The following is a 21,620-nucleotide window of genomic DNA, read 5'->3' as shown; positions in this document are numbered from 1 at the left end:
AGGATGCTTTGTTGCGAAATAGGAAACCAATTCTAGATTTAACTTTGGATTGGAGATGTTTGATATGGGTCTGGAAGGAGAGTTTACAGTCTAACCAGACACCTAAGTATTTGTAGTTGTCCACATATTCTAAGTCAGAGCCGTCCAGAGTAGTGATGTTGGACAGGCAGGTAGGTGCAGGTAGCGATCGGTTGAAGAGCATGCATTTAGTTTTACTTGTATTTAAGAGCAATTGGAGGCCACGGAAGGAGAGTTGTATGGCATTGAAGCTTGCCTGCAGGGTTGTTAACACAGTGTCCAAAGAAGGGCCAGAAGTATACAGAATGGTGTCGTCTGCGTAGAGGTGGATCAGAGACTCACCAGCAGCAAGAGCGACTTCATTGATGTATACAGAGAAGAGAGTCGGTCCAAGAATTGAACCCTGTGGCACCCCCATAGAGACTGCCAGAGGTCCGGACAGCAGACCCTCCAATTTGACACACTGAACTCTATCAGAGAAGTAGTTGGTAAACCAGGCGAGGCAATCATTTGAGAAACCAAGGCTGTGGAGTCTGCCGATGAGAATGTGGTGATTGACAGAGTCGAAAGCCTTGGCCAGATCAATGAATACGGCTGCACAGTAATGTTTCTTATCGATGGCGGTTAAGATATCGTTTAGGACCTTGAGCGTGGCTGAGGTGCACCCATGACCAGCTCTGAAACCAGATTGCATAGCAGAGAAGGTATGGTGAGATTCGAAATGGTCGGTAATCTGTTTGTTGACTTGGCTTTCGAAGACCTTAGAAAGGCATGGTAGGATAGATATAGGTCTGTAGCAGTTTGGGTCAAGAGTGTTCCCCCCTTTGAAGAGGGGGATGACCGCAGCTGCTTTCCAATCTTTGGGAATCTCAGACGACACGAAAGAGAGGTTGAAAAGGCTAGTAATAGGTGTGGCAACAATTTCGGCAGATAATTTTAGAAAGAAAGGGTCCAGATTGTCTAGCCCGGCTGATTTGTAGGGGTCCAGATTTTGCAGCTCTTTCAGAACATCAGCTGAACGGATTTGGGAGAAGGAGAAATGGGGAAGGCTTGGGTGAGTTGCTGTTGGGGGTGCAGTGCTGTTGAACGGGGTAGGAGTAGCCAGGTGGAAAGCATGGCCAGCCGTAGAAAAATGCTTATTGAAATTCTCAATTATGGTGGATTTATCAGTGGTGACAGAGTTTCCTATCTTCAGTGCAGTGGGCAGCTGGGAGGAGGTGTTCTTATTCTCCATGGACTTTACAGTGTCCCAGAACTTTTTTGAGTTAGTGTTGCAGGAAGCAAATTTCTGCTTGAAAAAGCTAGCCTTGGCTTTTCTAACTGCCTGTGTATAATGGTTTCTAGCTTCCCTGAACAGCTGCATATCACGGGGGCTGTTCGATGCTAATGCAGAACGCCATAGGATGTTTTTGTGTTGGTTAAGGGCAGTCAGGTCTGGGGAGAACCAAGGGCTATATCTGTTCCTGGTTCTAAATTTCTTGAAAGGGGCATGTTTATTTAAGATGGTTAGGAAGGCATTACATGTCGCGTTTATATATTTGTTCAGTATATATTTGTTCAGTATATATTTATTCAGTATATATTTGTTCACTATATTTTTGTTCAGTATATATTTGTTCAGTATATATTCAGTATATATTTGTTCAGTATATATTTGTTCAGTATATATTCAGTATATATTTGTTCAGTATATATTTGTTCAGTATATATTTGTTCAGTATATATTCAGTATATATTTGTTCACTATATTTTTGTTCAGTATATATTTGTTCAGTATATATTTGTTCAGTCTATATTAGATATAAAATGTATATCCCTCCTCCTACCTCCATGTTGACTCCTTCAGCATCCATCTCCCTGTAGAGGTGTGTAGTCCCAGCAGAACAGGACTAGGTGGTGGTAGTGATGATCTGACACAGAGACCCTGGAACACAGAGACCCTGGAACACAGAGACCTTGGAACACAGAGACCCTGGAACACAGAGACCCTGGAACACAGAGACACTGGAACACAGAGACCCTTGGAACACAGAGACCCTGGTTGTTGCTAAGTGACTACAGATGAGGATGACTGATCTGATTCAGTCTTCCTGTCTCAGATACCTACTCTGACTGACTGGAACACTAGACCCTAAGGATAGACCGAATGGCACCCTTTTCCCTTTATGATGCACTACTTTATATAGTGTACTATGGGGGCTCTGGTCAAAGTAGTGCATCATATAGACCGTTGAGATGCACCAAGTATGGAAGTTGGACCTGAAATCTGTTCCTCATAGAAACAGTATGGAAGTTGCACCTGAAATCCAACTGCATGTTTCTGTTCCTCAGAGAAACAGACGAGACCATAGATACGACGTGTCACAAATGGCACTCTATTCCCTTTAAAAGGCACTACTTTTAACCAGGCCCACATGGGCTCCCGAGTGGCGCAGCGGTCTAACGCACTGCATCTCAGTGCTAGAGGTATCACTACAGACCTTGGTTTGATTCCAGGCTGTATCACAGCGGTCTAAGGCACTGCATCTCAGTGCTAGAGGCATCACTACAGACCTTGGTTTGATTCCAGGCTGTATCACAGCGGTCTAAGGCACTGCATCTCAGTGCTAGAGGCATCACTACAGACCTTGGTTTGATTCCAGGCTGTATCACAGCGGTCTAAGGCACTGCATCTCAGTGCTAGAGGCATCACTACAGACCTTGGTTTGATTCCAGGCTGTATCGCAGCGGTCTAAGGCACTGCATCTCAGTGCTAGAGGCATCACTACAGACCTTGGTTTGATTCCAGGCCGTATTGCAGCGGTCTAAGGCACTGCATCTCAGTGCTAGAGGCATCACTACAGACCTTGGTTTGATTCCAGGCTGTATCGCAGCGGTCTAAGGCACTGCATCTCAGTGCTAGAGGCATCACTACAGACCTTGGTTTGATTCCAGGCTGTATCACAAACGGACGTGATTGGGAGTCCCCCAGCGTCGTCTGGGTTAGGGTTTGGCCGGGGTAGGCCGTCATTGTTAAATAATAATTTGTTCTTAACTGACTTGCCTAGTTAAATAAAGGTTAAATCAATGTACTGTAAAGAGAATAGCGTTTAGGCTGCACACATAGTGTGGAGGTTGGAGCTGAAATCCAACTAGAACACATGCGGGTATCTGTTCCTCTCGTAGAACGGTCCTAGCAACTACAGAGGGGTACCAAGAGGATTTGGGAAAGTAAAGGTCACTAGACCACAAAGACATCAAGGTCTCTAATATCCCTGGCTGTTGTTTTTAACCCTTTCCACATAGATATGGAGGCCTTTTTAGAGTTACACAGGACGTCTTCCTCTCTTCTTTTTCTATTTCCTGTTGACATTAATGACCTTCTGCTGGCTGTGGATGCCATTAAATGCTCTATTGTAGTTCTTTAAGATCTCAGTTTAAAACTATTGATCATAACATCTTTGTTGAAAGGATGAAGAGGTGGGTGGGAATCTCTGGCGTTGCCCTCGACTGGTTCAGCTCATATCTTTGTGGGACCTATTCACTACGGTGTCCCTCAGGTATCAATTCTGGAAGCCCAGAATTTACATAAGTTAAGCAGTATGTAAACATTATTAAAGTGACGATTTAACAGTCTGATGGCCTTGAGACTGAAAAACAGCTTCTGTCTCTTGATCCCAGCTTTGATGCACCTGTACTGACCTCGCCTTCTGGATGATAGCAGGGTGAACAGGCAGTGGCTCGGGTGGTTGTTGTCCTTGATGATCTTTTTGGCCTTCCTGGGACATCGGTGCTGTAGGTGTCCTGGAGGGCAGGTAGTTTGCCCCCGTTGAGGCATTGTACAGACCCCTGAGGTTGTGGGCGGTGCAATTGCCGTACCAGGCGGGGATACAGCCCGACAGGAGGCTCTCAATTCTGCATCTGTAAAAGTTTGTGAGGGTTTTAGGTGACAAGCCAAATTTCTTCAGCCTCCTGAGGTGTTGCACTTTCTTCACCACAATGTCTGTGTGGGTGGACAATTGATTGTCAGTGATATGTACGCCGACGAACTTAAAACTTTCCACTTTCTCCACTGCTGTCCCATCGATGTGGATAGGGGGTGCTCCCTCTGCTGTTTCCTGAAGTCCACGATCAGCTCCTTTGTTTTGTTGACGTTGAGGGAGAGGTTATTTTCCTGGCACCATACTCCGAGGGCCCTCACCTCCTCCCTGTAGGCTCCCTGTAGGCTGTCTCATCATTGTTGCTTATCAAGCCTACTACTGTCATCTGTAAACTTGATGATTGAGTTGGAGGCGTGCTTGGCCACACAGTCGTGGGTGAACAGAGAGTACAGGAGAGGGCTGAAAACGCACCCTTGTGGGTCACCAGTGTTGAGGATCAGCGGGGTGGAGATGTTGTTTCCTACCTTCACCACCTGGGGGCAGCCCGTCAGGAAGTCCAGGACCCAGTTGCACAGGGCAGGGTTCAGACCCAGGGCCTCAAGCTTAAGGATAAGCTTGGAGGGTACTATAGTGTTAAATGCTGAGCTGTAGTCAATGAACAGTATTCTTACATAGGTATTCCTCTTATGCAGATGGGATGGGGGCGGTAGTCATTTAGCTCAGTTACCTTTGCATTCTTGGGTACAAGAACAATGGTGGCCATCTTGAAGCATGTGGGAACAGCAGACTGGGATAGAGAGAGATTGAATATGTCCGTAAACACACCAGCCAGCTGGTCTGCACATGAGGCTAGGGATGCCGTCTGGGCCGGCGGCCTTGCAAGGGTTAACATTTTTAAATGTCTTATGTCGGCCATAGAGAAGGAGAGCCCACAGTCCTTCGTACTGGCCGGGTCAGTGGCACTGTGTTATACTTAAAGTGGGCAAAGAAGGTGTTTAGTTTGTCCAGAAGCAAAATGTCGGTGTCCGTGACGTGGCTGGTTTTCCTTTTGTAGTCTGTGATTGTCTGTAGAACCTGCCATAAATGTCTTGTGTCTGAGCTGTTGAATTGTGACTGCACTTTGTCTCTATACTGATGTTTTGCCTGTTTGATTGCCACACATCAATCTGCAGAGAAGAATGGGAGAAACTCCCCAAATACAGGTGTGCCAAGCTTGTAGAGTCATACCTAAAACTCAAGCCTGTAACCACTGCCAAAGGTGCTTAAAAAGTACTGAGTAAAGGGGCTGAAAACTTATGTTGATGTAATATTTCCATTTGTAATTTTTAATACACTTGTAAAAATGTCAAAAAAGTATTTTTACATCATTTTACTGTACATCATTATTAGAAGCCTCTTGCATCACATCATTATTAGAAGCCTCTTGCATCACATCCATATTAGAAGCCTCTTGCATCACATCCTTATTAGAAGCCTCTTGCATCACATCCTTATTAGAAGCCTCTTGCATCACATAATTATTAGAAGCCTCTTGCATCACATCATTATTAGAAGCCTCTTGCATCACATCATTATTAGAAGCCTCTTGCATCACATCCATATTAGAAGCCTCTTGCATCACATCCTTATTAGAAGCCTCTTGCATCACATCCTTATTAGAAGCCTCTTGCATCATATCATCATTAGAAGCCTCTTGCATCACATCCTTATTAGAAGCCTCTTGCATCACATCATTATTAGAAGCCTCTTGCATCACATCCTTATTAGAAGCCTCTTGCATCACATCCTTATTAGAAGCCTCTTGCATCACATCCTTATTAGAAGCCTCTTGCATCACATCCTTATTAGAAGCCTCTTGCATCACATCATTATTAGAAGCCTCTTGCATCACATCCTTATTAGAAGCCTCTTGCATCACATCATTATTAGAAGCCTCTTGCATCACATCATTATTAGAAGCCTCTTGCATCACATCCTTATTAGAGGCCTCTTGCATCACATCCTTATTAGAAGCCTCTTGCATCACATCATTATTAGAAGCCTCTTGCATCACATCATTATTAGAAGCCTCTTGCATCACATCCTTATTAGAAGCCTCTTGCATCACATCATTATTAGAAGCCTCTTGCATCACATCATTATTAGAAGCCTCTTGCATCACATCCTTATTAGAGGCCTCTTGCATCACATCCTTATTAGAAGCCTCTTGCATCACATCCTTATTAGAGGCCTCTTGCATCACATCCTTATTAGAAGCCTCTTGCATCACATCATTATTAGAAGCCTCTTGCATCACATCATTATTAGAAGCCTCTTGCATCACATCATTATTAGAAGCCTCTTGCATCACATCCTTATTAGAGGCCTCTTGCATCACATCCTTATTAGAAGCCTCTTGCATCACATCCTTATTAGAGGCCTCTTGCATCACATCCTTATTAGAAGCCTCTTGCATCACATCATTATTAGAAGCCTCTTGCATCACATCATTATTAGAAGCCTCTTGCATCACATCATTATTAGAAGCCTCTTGCATCACATCCTTATTAGAGGCCTCTTGCATCACATCATTATTAGAAGCCTCTTGCATCACATCCTTATTAGAAGCCTCTTGCATCACATCATTATTAGAAGCCTCTTGCATCACATCCTTATTAGAGGCCTCTTGCATCACATCATTATTAGAAGCCTCTTGCATCACATCCTTATTAGAGGCCTCTTGCATCACATCATTATTAGAAGCCTCTTGCATCACATCCTTATTAGAAGCCTCTTGCATCACATCATTATTAGAAGCCTCTTGCATCACATCTTTCCCTCTGATCAGCTGAGGCAGTTTGTTTTGTATTTCACTCATAATAGTAATTGAAATACTATTTAACTCAATGTATTATATTATCTCATTTTAAATCCATGTTTTAAACAAAGGTTGAGAGTAGAACAACTGATTTAACTCATGTTTCATGAGAGCATGTACATGTTCAACACATCCAGTCGTGCTGTTATCAACTAGACTGTGATGAAACGTTCAACATTCACTGAGAGGGAAAACACTAAAGTGTGTAAATGTTGTGTTTAGCTGAAGTATCCATTCTTCCATCTATCCATTCCAATCCATCCATCCATCCATCCATCCATCCAATCCATCCATTCAATCCATCCATCCACATAATGTATTGCAGGATATTTGACAGAATAATAACACCAATGGTTTTATGCAGCAGTGAGATACAAGCAAAAACAGTGTAAAAATTGACACAGTCTGGAATTATGCAATCAAACCAGTCATTCAAGGTCACTCATTAATTCAGGATGTACATGTTGTTCTGGTAGAGTCTCTTCATCAAAGACCTCAGGTGAATCATCTATCGGTCTGATGTGCTGATCTGGACTGATGCTAGGGGATAACTGATCTCCAGGTGTGTCCGCTGCTAGGTGGATGCGTCTATGCCTGTCCAGATGCCCTTGTTGGATAAAGCTCTTCCAACAGAGGGAGCAATGATAGGGTCTTTCCCCTGTGTGAGTCCTCTGATGAGCCTGGAGGTGAGCCAGCTGGGAGAAGCCTCTCCCACAGTCAGAGCAGCAGTGAGGTTTTTCCCCTGTGTGGGTCTGGCTGTGCTTTTTCAGAGCCCCAGAGTTTATAAACGTCTTACCGCAGGCCGAGACAGCACAGACGTAGGGTCTCTCTCCTGAGTGAATCCTCTGGTGGTCCTTTAGAGCTCCTGGGTGGGAGAAGGTCTTCAGACACTCTGAGCAGTGGTACGGCCTCTCTCCTGTATGAGTACGCATGTGTTGGATCAGCTGGCCTGAGTTGGAGAATCTCCTTCCACAGTCAGAGGCAGAGCAGGGGTAAGGCTTCTCTCCTGTGTGAGTCCTGTGGTGTATCTGTAGGTGTTCTAACTTGGAGAAACTCTTGCCGCACTCTGTGAAAGTGCAGTGGAATGGCTTCTCTCCTGTGTGTGTTCTCTGGTGCTTGGCCAGGCCTCCTGGCTGACTGAAGCTCTTGCCACAGACCAGACAGTGGTACGGTCTCTCTCCTGTGTGGATCACCTGATGACTCCTCAGGTTGCCAGAGTGACTGAAGCTCCGCCCACACTCAGAGCAGTGATACGGCCTCTCACCTGTGTGAGTACGCATGTGTCTCCGCAGGGTTGATGAGTTGTAGAAATACTTCCCACAGGCTAAGCAAGGGTAGTTGGTTTCAGTGGTGTGACTCCGCTGATTCTTCTGGAGTGATTCTGAAGGATCTATAGCCTGGTCTATACAGCCACCTGCAGGACAGGAGGGGAACAGCATTACTTCAATTCCTCTTTAAACACAAAACAATAACCAACATACAGTACCAGTCAAAAGTGAAGACATCAAAACCGTGAAATAACACATATGGAATCATGTAGTAACCAAAATCAAGTGCAGTCGCAAAAACCATCAAGCGCTATGATGAAACTGGCTCTCATGAGGACCGCCACAGGAAAGGAAGACCCAGAGTCACCTCTGCTGCAGAGGATAAATTCATTAGAGTTACCAGCCTCAGAAATTGCAGCCCAAATAAATTCTTCAGAGTTCAAGTAACAGACACATCTCAACATCAACTGTTCAGAGAAGACTGCGTGAATCAGGCCTTCATGGTTGAATTGCTGCAAAGAAACCACTACTAAAGGACACCGATAAGAAGATGAGACTTACTTGAGCCAAGAAACACGAGCAAAGGACGTTAGACCAGTGGAAATCTGTCTTTTGGTCTGATGAGTCCAAATTTGAGATTATTGGTTCCAACCGCAGTGTCTCTGCGAGACTCAGAGTAGGTTAACGGATGATCTCTGCATGTGTGGTTTCCACTGTGTAGCATGGAGGAGGAGGTGTGATGGTGCTTTGCTGGTGACACTGTCTGGTTTAATTTAGAATTCAAGGCACACTTAACCAGCATGACTACCACAGCATTCTGCAGCAATACGCCATCTCATCTGGTTTGTGCTTAGTGGGACTATCATTTGTTTTTCAACAAGACAATGACCCAACATACCTCCAGGCTGTGTAAGGGTTATTTGAGAAAGAAGGAGAGTGATGGAGTGCTGCATCAGATGACCTGGCTTTCACAAACCCGACCTAAACCCAAATGAGATGGTTTGGGATGAGTTGGACCGCAGAGTGAAGTAAAAGCAGCCAACAAGTGCTCAGCATATGTGGGAACTCCTTCAAGACTGTTGGAAAAGCATTCCAGGTGAAGCTGGTTGAGAGAATGCCAAGAGTGTGCAAAGCTGTCGTCAAAGCAAAGGGTGGCTACTTTGAAGAATCTCAAAAATAACATATTTTAATTTGTTTGACACTTTTTTGGTTACTACATGATTCCATGTGTTATTTCATAGTTTTGATGTCTTTGTTATTATTCTACAATGTAGAAAATAGTTTAAAAAATAAAGAAAAACTCTTGAATGAGTCGGTGTGTCCAAACTTTTGACTGGTACTGTATTAAACAAGAAAACACTAATACAAAACACAAATCCATAGGGAGAAAACAGACATTGCAAAACCATAGAGATGTTTTCCTGATAAATTATCTGCGAGTTCACGATATTCTGTTATGTGCCCTAAAGGAAACACAGGAATTGTTCATCTCATCTTGGAGTCTGGATTGGTTTTCTCCGGCCTCTTTGCCAACATGATTTCATACAATGTTGTTTTTATCAAAGTATTAATCCATTCTGTCCTCACGGGGAGGCCTTCATTGTAAAATAAGAATTTGTCCTTAACTGACTTGCCTAGTTAAAGAAAGGTTAAATAAAAAACAAACGACTCAGAGCTTTTCCAATGTTTTAGGACTAGCCTTAACAAAATACCTCAACATAATATTTTACATTCTGTCTGGTTAATCTCTCTTATTTCAGATATCACTCAACAGACAGCTTTGGTGACCTATAAGTAGGTACCTGGGATCCAAGGCCATCTCCCATGCACTATAAGGCTTTGTCCCAGCACAATCGGGCTTTCCCACAATGCATCTAGGAGGGTTCCTTCACATCATCCTATGGAACTTTACAGGAGGGACATAAAATCTCTGAAAAACTTTTAATATCTGAGATAATATACAATCATATCCTCTTATTTGACCTGTGTGATTCTGACCAAAACCACAATAAATTGACTGATTTATCACAATAATGATCAATTGAACGATATGTTTATAAAATGAATAAGCACCAGTTACTTTCTTTTTATTTCACCCTTTAAAATCCTACTATTTTTGAACGTTATTTGTCCTGTAATTAACAGACTTCAGATCGATATCAGTAAAATCTCTGGACGTTGTCGATATATCCGGTTTATCATCCTCTGCTTCTTACGTCACATTGTCCCTCTGCTACAGGTTCACATGATTAACATTCAAAGGCTGATTGTACAGAGCTTGGTAATGAAAATACATCTTCTACAACATTGTTGCCTTTTTGACATGATGGCACCACCTAGTGTAGACAAACATTTTAATTAGCATATATCACTATCACACACTTTATATAAAAATACCTTATTCTTGTTCAGGTCTCCCAGAGTAGGAACCCTTCTTTTACCCATTTCCCCCACATCATAGACTGCTTCCTCACACAGTACCATACAAAAGCATATCTCTGTCTGTGTGGAGACTCTTTGATCGTTGTATGTACTGACAACCAGGCCGCTCAGGAATGGCCGCGAAATGGATTAATGCTCTGAATATCATTGGCTCTTTTTGGGACAGAATATGTAGTGGTCCAAAAGGAGCTGATAAACCCCGTTCAAATTCAAACCATCTCTCCTCAACTTCCTCTAGTGTTTAGCTGTTCTGGATCGCTGGAGAGGTCACGTTGGAGAGGTCACGCTGGAGAGGTCACACTGGAGAGGTCACGCTGGAGAGGTCACGTTGGAGAGGTCACACTGGAGAGATCACGTTGGAGAGGTCACGCTGGAGAAGCCACTTTGGAGAGGTCACGTTGGAGAGGTCACGTTGGAGAGGTCACGCTGGAGAGGTCACGTTGGAGAGGTCACGCTGGAGAGGTCACGTTGGAGAGGTCACGCTGGAGAAGCCACGGTGGAGAGGTCACGTTGGAGAGGTCACGCTGGAGAGGTCACGTTGGAGAGGTCACGTTGGAGAGGTCACGCTGGAGAGGTCACGCTGGAGAGGTCAAGCTGGAGAGGTCACGTTGGAGAGGTCACGTTGGAGAGGTCACGTTGGAGAGGTCACGTTGGAGAGATCACGTTGGAGAGGTCACGCTGGAGAAGCCACGTTGGAGAGGTCACGTTGGAGAGGTCACGCTGGAGAGGTCACGTTGGAGAGGTCACGCTGGAGAGGTCACGGAGAGGTCACGTTGGAGAGATCACGTTGGAGAGATCACGTTGGAGAGGTCACGTTGGAGAGATCACGTTGGAGAGGTCACGTTGGAGAGGTCCACATCTGGAAGTCCTTCTTTTCTTTAGGGGCATGTATTTTCTGCATGCTGATGCAGGTCGTTTCCCTCCCATACGCTCTTTAACAATAGCCTTACACTGCTTAAACATTGATGGAATGCAAATCGGTAGAATCATTGAAATATAATTCAAATTTGCCCATTTATTCAAAATAAAAAACAGAGGCCTTATTTACGAAGGTATTCAGACCCTTTGCTATGAGACTTGAAATTGAGCTCAGGTGCATCCTGTTTCCATTGAACATCCTTCAGATGTTCAATGTAAAGGGATGGAATAAGAATAAGTACATATAAATATTTGGATGAGCGATGACTGAGCAGCATAGGCAAGATGCAACAGATTTATTCATTATTAAAGTGACTGGTCATCCATATATTAAAGTGGCCAATGATTTCGAGTCGGTATGTGGGCAGCAGCCTCTCTGTGTTAGTGATGGCTGTTTAACAGTTTAATTACTGAGGATGATAGCGGACGATATTGCCACTCCTATTTGCCAAATTTTAAATTTAAGCCTACTAGAAAGTGTGTGCCCTCAGGCCTGGGAGTACAAGAGGGGGAGGGGTACAGGAGGGGGCTGAGCACGCACCCTTGTGGGGCCCCAGTGTTGAGGATCAGCGGGGTGGAGCTCACCACCTCGGGGCGGCCCGTCAGGAAGTCCAGGACCCAGTTGCACAGGGTGGGGTTGAGACCCAGGGTCTCCAGCTTAATGATGAGCTTGGAGGGTACTATGGTGTTAAATGCTGAGCTGTAGTCAATGAACAGCATTCTTACATAGGTATTCCTCTTGTCCAGATGGGATAGGGCAGTGTGCAGAGTGATGGCGATTGCATCTTCTGTGGACCTATTGGGGCGGTAAACAAATTGAAGTGGGTCTAGGGTGGCTGGTAGGGTGGAGGTGATATGGTCCTTCACTAGTCTCTCAAAACACTTCATGATGACAGAAATGAGTGCTACGGGGCGATAGTCATTTAGTTCAGTTCTTTGCTTTCACCTGTGGTAAATTCAATTGATTGGACATGATTTGAAAAAGCAGACATGTCAATATAAAGTCCCACAGTTGACAGTGCATGTCAGAGCAGAAACCAAGTCATGAGGTCAAATTAATTGTCCGTAGAGCACCGAGACAGGATTGTGTCGAGGCATAGATCTGGGGAAGGGTACCGAAAAATGTCTGCAGCATTGAAGGTCCCGAAGAACACAGTGGCCTCCATCATCCTTAAATGGAAGAAGTTTGGAACCACCAAGACTCTTCCTAGAGCTGGTCAGACACTCCTAATGTCCCCCCTCCTCTCCATGTACACCCTTCCCCAGACACTCCTAATGTCCCCCCTCTCCTCCTCAACATGTACACTGTTCTCCAGACACTCCTAATGTCCTCCCTCTCCTCTTCTCCATGTACACTGTTCTCCAGACACTCCTAATGTCCCCCCTCTCTTCAACATGTACACTGTTCTCCAGACACCCCTAATGTCCCCCCTCTCCTCCTCCATTCCACTGGGTCCTATAGCTGATTTCATGGATGAACTCTCGCCAAACCTAAAATTTGTAACTCCACTCGGACACATTTTTTCCCCATAAAAACACTTGTTTACATGTCTATTCTCAGCAGACTCTTTAGTACTTTCCGAATAAAGGTTTTTTAGTGGGCTGAAAAAGTGTGTTCTGTTGGCATTTCATCTCAATAGAAGGTGTTTGAAAGGACATTCTGAGACCGTAGAGCCACAGACCTGACAGGCTTTCTACTGATGGTGTAGTTCCATCTAAATTACACAGAGACGGCCCAGAAAATCAGGTTTCAATTTATTAACAAGATTAAAACTCTACATTTTAGTACAAAGTACTTTCGTTCACAGTGCGTCCATCAGGGGTGTGTGTGAGCAGGCAAAACAAAGGCCTGTTCTGATTGGCTGGCCTTGGGTTGAGTTGTCCTGGTTGTGGGGGGGTTGTCCTGGCCTTGGGTTGGCTGGTTGTCAGCAAATGTGATGAATTGGAATGCTGACTGCAAGTCAGGCCTAATCGCCCAACATCAGTGCCCGACCTCACTAATGCTTGTGGCTGAATGGAAGCAAATCCCTGCAGCAATGTTCCAACATCTAGTGGAAAGCCTTCCCAGAAGAGTGGAGGCTGTTATAGCAGCAATGTTCCAACATCTAGTGGAAAGCCTTCCCAGAAGAGTGGAGGCTGTTATAACAGCAATGTTCCAACATCTAGTGGAAAGCCTTCCCAGAAGAGTGGAGGCTGTTATAGCAGTAAAAGGGGGGGAACAACTCCATATTAATGCCCATGATTTTGGAATGAGAATACAATGAGTGTAAACTTTACAGTGAAATGCTTAATTACAAGCCCTTAACCAACAGTGCAGTTCAAGAAGGGTTAAAAAAAATATTTACAAAAAAAATTACATTTAAAAATTATAAAAACACAATAAGAATAACAATAATGAGGCTATATACAGGGTATTACGGTACAGAGTCAATGTGGAGGCTATATACAGGGTATTACGGTAGAGAGTCAATGTGGAGGTTATATACAGGGGGTACCGGTACAGAGTCAATGTGGAGGCTATATACAGGGGGCACCGGTACCAAGTCAGTGTGCGGGGGTACAGGTTAGAGGTCATTTGTACATGTAGGTAGGGGTGAAGTGACTATGCATAGATAATAAACAGCGAGTAGCAGCAGTGTACAAAAGGGAGGGGGGGGGGGGGGGGGGGTCAATGTAAATAGTCCGGTGGCCATTTGATTAGTTGCTCTGCAGTCTTATGCCTTGGGGGGGTAGAAGCTGTTAAGGAGCCTTTTGGTCCTAGACTTGGCGCTCCGGTATCGATTGCCGTGTGGTAGCAGAGAAAACAGTCTATAACTTGGGTGACTGGAGTCTCTGACAATTTTATGGGCTTTCCTCTGACACGGCCAAGTATATAGGTCCTGGATGGCAAGAAGCTTGGACCCAGTGATGTATTGGGCCATACGCACTACCCTCTGTAGCGCCTTGCGGTCAGATGCCGAGCAGTTGCCATAACAGGCGGTGATGCAACTGGTCAGGATGCTCTCAATGGTGCATCTGTAGAACCTTTTGAGGATTTGGGGACCCATGCCAAATCTTTTTAGTTTCCTGAGGGGGAATAGGCTTTGTCGTACCCTCTTCACAACTGTCTTCGTGTGCTTGGTCCATGATAGTTTGTTGGTGATGTGGACACCACACTGCCAGGTCTCTGACCTCCTCCCTATAGGCTGTCTCGTCATTGTCGGTGATTAGGCCTACCACTGTTGTGTCGTCAGCAAACTTAATGATGGTGTTTGAGTCGTGCTTGGCCACGCAGTCGTGGGTGAACAGGGAGTACAGGAGGGGACTGAGCACGTACAGTGCCTTGCGAAAGTATTCGGCCCCCTTGAACTTTGCGACCTTTTGCCACATTTCAGGCTTCAAACAAAGATATAAAACTGTATTTTTTTGTGAAGAATCAACAACAAGTGGGACACAATCATGAAGTGGAACGACATTTATTGGATATTTCAAACTTTTTTAACAAATCAAAAACTGAAAAATTGGGCGTGCAAAATTATTCAGCCCCCTTAAGTTAATACTTTGTAGCGCCACCTTTTGCTGCGATTACAGCTGTAAGTCGCTTGGGGTATGTCTCTATCAGTTTTGCACATCGAGAGACTGAAATGTTTTCCCATTCCTCCTTGCAAAACAGCTCGAGCTCAGTGAGGTTGGATGGAGAGCATTTGTGAACAGCAGTTTTCAGTTCTTTCCACAGATTCTCGATTGGATTCAGGTCTGGACTTTGACTTGGCCATTCTAACACCTGGATATGTTTATTTTTGAACCATTCCATTGTAGATTTTGCTTTATGTTTTGGATCATTGTCTTGTTGGAAGACAAATCTCCGTCCCAGTCTCAGGTCTTTTGCAGACTCCATCAGGTTTTCTTCCAGAATGGTCCTGTATTTGGCTCCATCCATCTTCCCGTCAATTTTAACCATCTTCCCTGTCCCTGCTGAAGAAAAGCAGGCCCAAACCATGATGCTGCCACCACCATGTTTGACAGTGGGGATGGTGTGTTGCTTTTACGCCAAACATAACGTTTTGCATTGTTGCCAAAAAGTTCAATTTTGGTTTCATCTGACCAGAGCACCTTCTTCCACGTTTGGTGTGTCTCCCAGGTGGCTTGTGGCAAACTTTAACCAACACTTTTTATGGATATCTTTAAGAAATGGCTTTCTTCTTGCCACTCTTCCATAAAGGCCAGATTTGTGCAATATACGACTGACTGATTGTTGTCCTATGGACAGAGTCTCCCACCTCAGCTGTAGATCTCTGCAGTTCATCCAGAGTGATCATGGGCCTCTTGGCTGCATCTCTGATCAGTCTTCTCCTTGTATGAGCTGAAAGTTTAGAGGGACGGCCAGGTCTTGGTAGATTTGCAGTGGTCTGATACTCCTTCCATTTCAATATTATCGCTTGCACAGTGCTCCTTGGGATGTTTAAAGCTTGGGAAATCTTTTTGTATCCAAATCCGGCTTTAAACTTCTTCACAACAGTATCTCGGACCTGCCTGGTGTGTTCCTTGTTCTTCATGATGCTCTCTGCGCTTTTAACGGACCTCTGAGACTATCACAGTGCAGGTGCATTTATACGGAGACTTGATTACACACAGGTGGATTGTATTTATCATCATTAGTCATTTAGGTCAACATTGGATCATTCAGAGATCCTCACTGAACTTCTGGAGAGAGTTTGCTGCACTGAAAGTAAAGGGGCTGAATAATTTTGCACGCCCAATTTTTCAGTTTTTGATTTGTTAAAAAAGTTTGAAATATCCAATAAATGTCATTCCACTTCATGATTGTGTCCCACTTGTTGTTGATTCTTCACAAAAAAATACAGTTTTATATCTTTATGTTTGAAGCCTGAAATGTGGCAAAAGGTCGCAAAGTTCAAGGGGGCCGAATACTTTCGCAAGGCACTGTACCCCTGAGGGGCCCCTGTGTTGAGGATCAGTGTGGCAGACGAATTGTTGCCTACTCTCACCTGGGGGCGGCCCATTAGGAGGTCCAGGATCCAGTTGCAGAGGGAGGTGTTTAGTCCTAGAGTCCTTAGCTTAGTGATGAGCTTTGAGGGCTTTGAGGGCACTATGGTGTTGAACGCTGAGCTGTAGTCAATGAACAGCATTCTCACATAGGTGTTCCTTTTGTCCAGGTGTGAAAGGGCAGTGTGGAGTGCGATTGAGATTGCGTCATCGGTGGATCTGTTGGGGCGGTATGCAAATTGGAGTGGGTCTAGGGTGCCCGGGAGGATGCTGTTGATGTGAGCCATGACCAGCCTTTCAAAGCACTTCATGGCTACCGACGTGAGTGCCACGGGGCGGTAATCATTTAGGCAGGTTACCTTCACTTCCTTGGGCACAGGGACTACGGTGGTCTGCTTGAAACATGTAGGTATTACAGACCCGGTTGAAAATGTCAGTGACACGGTCGCTAGGTGTATGGTGTTTCCCCCGATACATTTGTGCGGCTGGCTTCCGGGTTGGATGGGCATTGTGTCAAGAAGCAGTGAGGGTTGGTTGGGTTGTGTTTCGGAGGATGCACGGCTCTCGAGCTTCGCCTCTCCCGAGTCCGTACGGGAGTTGCAGCGATGAGACAAGACTGTAACTACCAATTGGATACCATGAAAAAAAGGCAAAAAAAGGGGTGAAAAATACAACAAAAACAAAAAATGTCAGTGACAGTTGGTCCATGCCTTGAGTACACGCTCTGGTAATCCGTCTGGCCCAGCGGCTTTGTGAATGTTGACCTGTTTAAAGGTTTTGTTTGTCATTTTTGCTTGTAAGCAGGAATCAGGAGGATAGAATTATGATCAGATTTGCCAAATAGAGGGCGAGGGAGAGCTTTGTATGCATGTCTGTGTGTGGAGTAAAGGTGGTCTATGATTTTTTTTTCTCTGGTTGCACATGTGACATGCTGGTAAAATGTGGTAAAACTGATTTAAGTTTCCCTGCATTAAAGTCCCCGGCCACTAGGGGCGCATCTTCTGAGTGAGCATTTTCTTGTTTACTTATGGCCTTATACAGTTGGTTGAGTGCGGTCTTAGTGCCAGCATCGGTCTGTGTAGACGGCTACAAATAATACAGATCAGAACTCTTGGTAGATAGTGTGGTCTACAGCTTATCATGAGGTACTCTACCTCAGGCAAGCAATACCTTGAGACTTCTTTAATATTAGACATCGCGCACCAGCTGTTATTGACAAAAAGACACACACCCCCACCCCTCGTCTTACCAGAGGTAGCGTCTCTGTTCTGCCAGTACATGGAAAATCACGCCAGCTCTATATTGTCCGTTTCATCGTTCAGCCACGTCTCGGTGAAATATAAGATGTTAAATTTTTTTATGTCACGTTGGTAGGATAATCTTAAATCGTAGGTCATCAATTTTATTTTCCAATGATTGCACGTTAGCAAGAAGAACGGATGGCAGTGGGAGTTTACTCGCTCGCCTACGGATTCTCAGAAGGCTGGCCAATCTGCGGCCCCTTTTCCTGCGTCTTTTTTTCACACAAAAGGCGGGGATCTGGGCCTGTTCCAGTGAAAGCAGTATATCCTTCTCGTCAGACTCATTAAAAGGAAAACACTTCTTCCAGTCCGTGGTGAGTAATCGCTGTTCTGATGTCCAGAAGTTATTTTTGGTCATAAGAGACGGTAGCAGCAACATTATGTACAAAATAAGTTAAAAAAGAAGTTACACAATATACAAAACAAATGAACAAAATTGCACAATTGGTTGTTAGAATGTAAAACGATGTTCTTTGGCACCATCTTAGTCTTTATATGTGTTGCTAGGTACATCAAATCTAGTAGATCCCGATTATGCGTGTTGCTAGGTACATCAAATCTTCTAGTAGATCCCTATTATGCATGTTGCTAGGTACATCAAATCTAGCATTCTAGTACATCAAATCAGGTTCCGTTTTAGGACCACTATTGTTTTCAATTTCTATTTTACCTCTTGGTGATGTCATTCAGAGACATAATGTTAACTTTCACTGCTATGCGGATGACACACAGCTGTACATTTCGATGAAACATGGTGAAGCCCCAAAATTGCCCTCCCTGGAAGCCTGTGTTTCAGACATAAGGAAGTGGATGGCGGCAAATGTTCTACTTTTAAACTCGGACAAAACAGAGATGCTTCTTCTAGGTCCCAAGAAACAAAGAGATCTTCTGTTGGATCTGACAATTAATCTTGATGGTTATACCAGTTGTCTCAAATAAACTGTTAAGGGACCTCGGTGTCACTCTGGACCCTGATCTCTCTTTTGAAGAACATATCAAGACTGTTTCAAGGACAGCTTTTATCCATCTACGTAACATTGCAAAAATCAGAAACTTTCTGTCCAAAAATTATGCTGCTAACCAACAAAGCATTACATGGGCTTGCTCCTACCTATCTTTCCGATTTGGTCCTGCCGTACATACCTACACGTACACTACGGTCACAAGACGCAGGCTTCCTTACTGTCCCTAAAATTTCTAAGCAAACAGCTGGAGGAAGGGCTTTTTCCTATAGTGCTCCATTTTTATAGAATGGTCTGCCTACCCATGTGAGAGACGCAGACTCGGTCTCAACTTTTAAGTCTTTATTGAAGACTCATCTTTTCAGTAGGTTCTATGATTGAGTGTAGTCTGGCCCAGGAATGTGAAGGTGAACGGAAAGGCACTGGAGCAACGAACCGACCTTGCTGTCTCTGCCTGACCGGTTCCCCTCTCTCCACTGGGATTCTCTGCCTCTAACCCTATTACAGGGGCTGAGTCACTGGCTTACTGGTGCTCTTTCATACCGTCCCTAGAAGGGGTGCTTCACTTGAGTGGGTTGAGTCACTGACGTAATCTTCCTGTCCGGGTTGGCGCCCCCCTTGGGTTGTGCCGTGGCGGAGATCTTTGTGGGCTTTCCTCTGCCTTGTATCAGGATGGTAAGTTGGTGGTTGAAGATATCCCTCTAGTGGTGTGGGGGCTGTGCTTTGGCAAAGTGGGTGGGGTTATATCCTGCCTGTTTGGCCCTGTCCAGGGGTATCATCGGATGGGGCCACAGTGTCTCCCGACCCTTCCTGTCTCAGCCTCCAGTATTTATGCTGCAGTAGTTTGTGTCAGGGGGCTAGGGTCAGTCTGTTATATCTGGAGTATTTATCCTGTCTTATCCAGTGTCCTGTGTGAATTTAAGTATGCTCTCTCTAATCCTCTCTTTTTCGGAGGAGGACCTGAGCCCTAGGACCATGCCCCAGGACTAACTGGTATGATGACTCCTTGCTGTCCCCAGTCCACCTGGCCGTGCTGCTGCTCCAGTTTCAACTGTTCTGCCTGCGGCTATGGAACCCTGACCAGTTCACCGGACGTGCTACCTGTCCCAGACCTGCTGTTTTCAACTCTCTAGAGACAGCAGGAGCAGTAGAGATACTCTCAATGATCGGCTATTAAAAGCCAACTGAAATTTACTCCTGAGGTGCTGACCTGTTGCACCCTCGACAACTACTGTGAATATTATTATTATTTGACCCTGCTGGTCATCTATGAACATTTGAACATCTTTGCCATGTTCTGTTATAATCTCCACCCAGCACAGCCAGAAGAGGACTGGCCACCCCTCATAGCCTGGTTCCTATCTAGGTGTCTTCCTTGGTTCTGGCCTTTCTAGGGAGTTTTTCCCTAGCCACCGTGCTTCTACACCTGCATTGCTTGCTGTTTGGGTTTTTAGGCTGGGTTTATGTAATGCACTTTGTGACACCAGCTGATGTAAGAAGGGCTTTATAAATACATTTGATTGATTGATTGTAGATCCCTATTATGCGAGTTGCTAAGTATATCAAATCTAGTAGATCCCGGGCAATTCGCACAACTATCATTATCTCGCCAGTCAAGTGTCTCTCTGTGTACACTATTATATCACATATAGAACAATGGGACAGATATTTAACCGGATGCATAAATGTCAAGCATCTGCCTGCTCACTGGCCAGCAGTGGGAGAAGACGACCGAGATGGATTTTGGCCAACATTCTGCACATTTTCTCATCAATTTAAACATTTGATGTCAATACAGTTTTCTGTTCCCAAAACTAGAATATGTTATGAACCGAGTGGACTACGTTTAGTAGACTTTACCTTCTGAAAAGGTTTTTTAAAATAGCGTTGCTTAGGAGGAGTGCAAAAGATAATTAAGTTATAGCACACACCAGAGTAGGCGTTCCCTAACGGAAATATGCAGATGAATGCCAGAACACGCCAATAGGATCTCTCTGGCTCTGCCCACCTCCTTACTTGTTCTGCCCACAATGACTAATTTGTTCCATTTGGAAACAACAGGCTGTAGCCTATCTTCTTTCAGTTATAAAAATCTAGGTTTATTTTCTCCAGTACGTTTCTTCCTTGTTTGGTTGTTGTCGCTTCCTTGTTTGGCCGTAGATGGCTATTACCAGCTCACCGCCCTCTACTGTTCCTGGGTAATATTGCTGCTTTCCCCCTTATTTTTTTGTTTTTCAAGCGAACGTCATTTTAGGGACCATGCGAGTATACTCGTTCGGTTCGCCAGCCGAACTGAAGCATGCCGTTACCGGCTTTAGTGCCTACAAAAATACGCCACAAATATATATTTCTATTATCATCCAATCAGACTTACCGTGTTCTTCTAGGTGACACGGTACCTCTTCTTGTTCCTCTTTCACACACCAGGACAGCCCTATTTTAAACAGAATAAAAACACAGATAGGCTATAACAAGAAATAATATCACAAGAACATACAGTTTAGCTACATGGATCCATTAAAACTTACTTGGTTCAGCTAAATAATCCACTACCTCTCCGTCTTCATCCTTCACCACAACGTTGATCCCGAGTACCGGATCAGAGTCCACTGGGTTGATTGATACCATCTCTGCTGTATCTAGTTCTGTGTTTTTACCATCTATGTTATTAGGCTAGCTAGCTATCTGTCAACGGTGAGTTATGTAGCAGATAAACTCTACGAATTTCACAGTCCCATGTAGAACGAAAACCAATGGCTAAACCTAAATCAAATTTTCTACAAACAGCGAGCTACTTGAAAGACTTGTTTTGTTGTTTGCTAAAAACTTTCCTCTCCTCTTTTCTTACCGGACCAAGTTTTACGACACACCCTAAGCCCAGTGCATTGTGGTAGCTGCTGTTTTGAATGTTGGTGCGTACCAACTGAGCAAGTACATTTAAAAAATGGTAAAAACATAAACTAGCTTTTCACTGCTAACTAAACCGTAAACGAATAGGTCTCTACAGT

The 21,620-nt window shown here is 44.5% G+C and overlaps 3 protein-coding genes across 3 annotated transcripts in view; all 3 read right to left on the bottom strand.

Annotated features, from left to right (window-relative positions):
• LOC139387242 (chemokine XC receptor 1-like) overlaps positions 1-2,043 on the bottom strand; it is a 41,407-nt gene extending 39,364 nt beyond the window's left edge. The window contains exon 1 of the mRNA XM_071133347.1: positions 1,845-2,043. Coding sequence (XP_070989448.1) covers positions 1,845-1,871 — 27 coding nt within the window. The 5' untranslated portion in view covers positions 1,872-2,043. The remainder of the gene's footprint in view (positions 1-1,844) is intronic.
• LOC139386802 (uncharacterized) lies at positions 1,908-6,684 on the bottom strand. The gene is made up of 3 exons (XM_071132608.1): positions 5,252-6,684; positions 3,822-3,918; positions 1,908-2,006 (listed from the first exon to the last, which is right to left on the bottom strand). The coding sequence occupies exons 1-3, from the start codon at positions 6,682-6,684 to the stop codon at positions 1,908-1,910; spliced, it is 1,629 nt and encodes a 542-aa protein (XP_070988709.1).
• Positions 5,177-21,606, bottom strand: LOC139386892 (zinc finger protein 436-like). Its single transcript, XM_071132757.1, has 4 exons — positions 21,141-21,606; positions 20,987-21,046; positions 6,553-8,149; positions 5,177-5,853 (listed from the first exon to the last, which is right to left on the bottom strand). Exons 1-3 carry the CDS (start codon positions 21,238-21,240, stop codon positions 7,164-7,166), a joined length of 1,146 nt encoding a protein of 381 aa, XP_070988858.1. The 5' UTR covers positions 21,241-21,606; the 3' UTR covers positions 5,177-5,853; positions 6,553-7,163.
• Positions 21,607-21,620: the final 14 nt, after the last annotated feature.

Source organism: Oncorhynchus clarkii, chromosome 28 (assembly GCF_045791955.1).
Source record: "Oncorhynchus clarkii lewisi isolate Uvic-CL-2024 chromosome 28, UVic_Ocla_1.0, whole genome shotgun sequence".
Lineage (NCBI taxonomy): Eukaryota > Metazoa > Chordata > Actinopteri > Salmoniformes > Salmonidae > Oncorhynchus > Oncorhynchus clarkii.
This window is presented reverse-complemented; position numbering and strand designations above follow the sequence as displayed.

Excerpts from the sequence above, each read along its gene's own strand:
- LOC139386892 (XM_071132757.1), bottom strand. The coding sequence starts at position 21,240 with ATGGTATCAATCAACCCAGTGGACTCTGATCCGGTACTCGGGATCAAC. Across the intron at positions 21,047-21,140 it reads GGATTATTTAGCTGAACCAA|GGCTGTCCTGGTGTGTGAAA; the intron begins GTAAGTTTTAAT and ends TGTTTAAAATAG. Across the intron at positions 8,150-20,986 it reads GTGTCACCTAGAAGAACACG|GTGGCTGTATAGACCAGGCT; the intron begins GTAAGTCTGATT and ends CCTGTCCTGCAG.
- LOC139386802 (XM_071132608.1), bottom strand. The coding sequence starts at position 6,684 with ATGCAAGAGGCTTCTAATAATGATGTGATGCAAGAGGCTTCTAATAAG. Across the intron at positions 3,919-5,251 it reads GCTTCTAATAATGATGTACA|ATGCAGAATTGAGAGCCTCC; the intron begins GTAAAATGATGT and ends AAACTTTTACAG. Across the intron at positions 2,007-3,821 it reads TGTACAATGCCTCAACGGGG|GGTCTCTGTGTTCCAGGGTC; the intron begins GCAAACTACCTG and ends TCTGTGTTCCAG.